The following is a 3603-nucleotide window of genomic DNA, read 5'->3' on the forward strand; positions in this document are numbered from 1 at the left end:
GTTCTTTTTCGAAATTTGAGTGAGCATGTTAATATATATATATATATATATATATATATATTGAACAAGGGGTACACCTTATTATGCTTGACAAACTATATATATATATATATATATAATAATAATAATAATAATAAAATTATCCAACATCACTTGAACAAGGGGTACACCTTATTATGCTTGACAAACTACCTGTTTAAACTTATTAAGGCATGTATTTCACATACACAGATTTTAACGATTTACAGTATTTATTTTTCTAAAAAATATATTGATGAGTGTGGCAAGAGAGAACTGAGAACGTATGCTCAAATACATCGAATTTGACACAATATTTTATATCTCAATCATCCCATCATTCGAGGAGACACAATCCGAAAATATAGATAATGGTTGTTGCTTTGTTGTCATAAAAATCGATGATATACCAAAAATAATTGTTAGTTGACCTGTAAAATCTTTGGTCTTTAGTCAATAGCCCATAAAAAAAATATAAACATGTAACATATTATCGATATTGCGAGTTAATTTTAGAACAATAATTTGTAGTTTAGATGGAATCATAAGGCTTGTTTTTATGTCATAGGTGATGTGTCAATGATATTAACCTAGTTTTTAATTAATCGAATAATGAAATATGAGAGAATTAATAGAGACAAAAAAAAAAGAGTAGAATACGAGAGAGAACATGGAATAAGAAAATGTAGATAAATAACTGAAAATTAATGATTGAAGAATTGACACTAGATTTACATTTGGATATTTGAGATAGAATATCGACAAGCTATGTTCTTAAAAACGATTTTTTATTTTTGGGATTACTATAGTTAGTTTAATAAAAAAAGACTAAACTATTTTTACAAATTGTATTTTAATTATAAAGGATATTTTGAAATAACAAAAACTTATGAAGTAAATTGAAACCGTATTCAGCCCACAGATAATGTTTTACCTAGTATTTTATTCAAGCCCAAATTGATATTGGGCAATATTTTTTTGTTAAATATTTAAAAGTTTTAGAATAATGAGACTATCTCTAATACTTTCATTTTAATTATTAATAATATTTTAATTTACTTGATGGAAAAATAGTAAGGGCATTTCTAATTGTGTGGGATATTTAAAAGGTGAATAGAAAGTTATGTTGGATGATTTTATTTTAGGTGGTATGTAAGTGGGTCTCACAAAGGGCAATGATTACATTATTGAAATATTTTATTATATAATTTGAGATATTTGAGAGTAAAATATTTGATAAATGAGATTTATGAATATTTGATTGAGGTGATATTTAATTATGAGATTTAAAATATTTGAGGAATAAGATATTTAATTGATTATTATTTGGGAAGAAATATTTAATGTTATTATGGAAAAAAATATTTAGTGTTATTATGGAGATTATTAGCAGACATGGAGTGCCAGCCACGTCATTGATACGTTGGGTAAATCGATGATATGGATGAATTGGTGAATATGGAAGGGGCTCTCGTGAATATGGTAATAATTCAAAATTTCCAAGTAGGTAAGCTTAAAGGGGCCAATATGAAAATTCTCAGAAGCTTCGGCTTTTCTGGAAGGTTCTACAATATCCCAACCTCCTCTGCTCCAGACTCTTCGTCCAGCTTTCTCTTATACCGAGCGCCGCTGATTTATTCTCACAACCTCGCCGATCGAGGTAAGCAATAGAGAGAGCAAGGAGGAAGCAGAAGAGCAGAAGAAGAAGAAGAAGAAAGAAGACAGGAGAAGAAGAAGAAGCAATTTGGAAAAATGGGCGTCGACTACTACAAGATTATGGGCGTCGACAAGAGCGCCAAGGAGGACGACCTCAAGAAGGCCTACCGGAAACTCGCCATGAAGTGGCACCCGGACAAGAATCCTAACAACAAGAAGGAAGCCGAGGAAAAATTTAAGCAGATCTCCGAGGCCTACGAGGTGATTGTTTTTTTTTTTCGATAGCTGAATCATTGTGATTTTGTAAGAGAATTGTGGCTTTAAGATCTGATTTTTAACCTATTTTCGTCTTCGAAATCAGATCTATAACCTTACTCTTCCTGCAGGTTCTAAGCGATCCTCAGAAGCGCGCAATCTACGACCAATACGGGGAAGAAGGCCTGAAGGGGGAGTTTCCGCCGCCAGGGGCCGATGGTTCTGGGAACGCCTCCTTCTTCTCCGGCAACGGAGGCGGCGGCGCCACTGTCTTCCGGTTCAACCCCAGGAACGCTGACGATATATTCGCGGAGTTCTTCGGCTTCTCGAGCCCGTTCGGTGGCATGGGTGGCGGAGGAGCAAGCAACGGGGGCGTCCGTGTCGGGGGGACGCGGTTCTCCAACTCCTTCTTCGGCGACGACCTCTTCGGTTCGGCGGCGTTTGGCGCGGCGGAGGGGCCGATGAACTCCCGTCGGCCGCAGAAGGCGGCTCCGATCGAGAACATACTTCCCTGCAGCCTGGAGGAGTTGTACAAAGGCACCTCCAAGAAGATGAAGATCTCCAGAGAGATTGCCGACGCAAGTGGGTGAGTCCGTCGACACCGTCCTCTTTCAATCCAACTTGAATTGCCATGTTTCATTTGCTCAAACGTCTCCAATTGATCCAGGAAAACTCTACCGATCGAGGAAATCCTCACTATCAAGATAAAGCCCGGTTGGAAGAAAGGCACTAAGATTACGTTCCCGGAGAAAGGAAACGAGCGCCCCAATATGATCCCCGCTGACATCGTCTTCATCATCGACGAGAAGCCGCACCCTGTGTTTACGAGGGAAGGGAACGACCTTGTTGCGGCGCAAACGCTCTCCCTCGTCGAAGCATTAACCGGTTACACTGTCCATTTGACGACGTTGGATGGCAGAAGCCTCACGATTCCTATAAACAACGTGATTCATCCTGCTTACGAGGAGGTTGTTCCTGGCGAAGGCATGCCATTGCCCAAGGATCCAACCAAGAAGGGGAAGCTGAGGATCAAGTTCGATATCAAATTCCCGGCGAGGCTTAGTCCGGAGCAGAAGGTCGGAATTAAAAGGTTGCTGCCTCCTTAAACACCAGGAGTACTCATGCTTTGCTAAATTTGCAGCTTCGCTTACTTTCAAAAAGATTAGTAATTTGTAAATTTTTTCGATGATGAACGTAAACATATTGTTTGATTATGAGCTCTGAACGTAAACATATTGTCAATTCATTTTTCTATCAGGTTTCAATGCATTTGCAAACTCTAGATCTCTCACTTAATTTAGCAGCTAAAAAGAATGAAGTACCATCTTAAAAGCAATATACATTCCACCGTTATGAGACAAAGTATATTCCATCGTCAAGTAGCAAGTCTTACGTTAAAAAAACTAGTCCAATAAACGTCTAAAGTAAATAACATGTAGAAATTTTATGTTGTTCAACACCTAATTTACTCAACAAATTTTACATTTCATTCTCAGAAATAAGTTCATTTGATTTAATCATTTCAGATGTTGAACTCATACTGGCTTGAGCTACTTGTTCAATTGCATTGTTTATATTATCATCATCATCTTTACATTTCTTTGCACTTTTGTTCTTAGATGATGCTCCAATCAATGAGTTAGCTTGAGATTTAGTTGGTTCAGAAAAGTTGAA

The 3603-nt window shown here is 37.3% G+C and overlaps 1 protein-coding gene across 1 annotated transcript; it reads left to right on the forward strand.

Moving 5' to 3' along the window:
• Positions 1-1592: 1592 nt before the first annotated feature.
• Positions 1593-3143, forward strand: LOC122030224 (dnaJ homolog subfamily B member 4-like). The gene is made up of 3 exons (XM_042589396.1): positions 1593-1935; positions 2061-2515; positions 2597-3143. The coding sequence occupies exons 1-3, from the start codon at positions 1771-1773 to the stop codon at positions 3033-3035; spliced, it is 1059 nt and encodes a 352-aa protein (XP_042445330.1). The 5' UTR covers positions 1593-1770; the 3' UTR covers positions 3036-3143.
• Positions 3144-3603: the final 460 nt, after the last annotated feature.

Source organism: Zingiber officinale, chromosome 10B, assembly GCF_018446385.1.
Source record: "Zingiber officinale cultivar Zhangliang chromosome 10B, Zo_v1.1, whole genome shotgun sequence".
In the NCBI taxonomy this organism is placed as follows: Eukaryota; Viridiplantae; Streptophyta; class Magnoliopsida; order Zingiberales; family Zingiberaceae; genus Zingiber; species Zingiber officinale.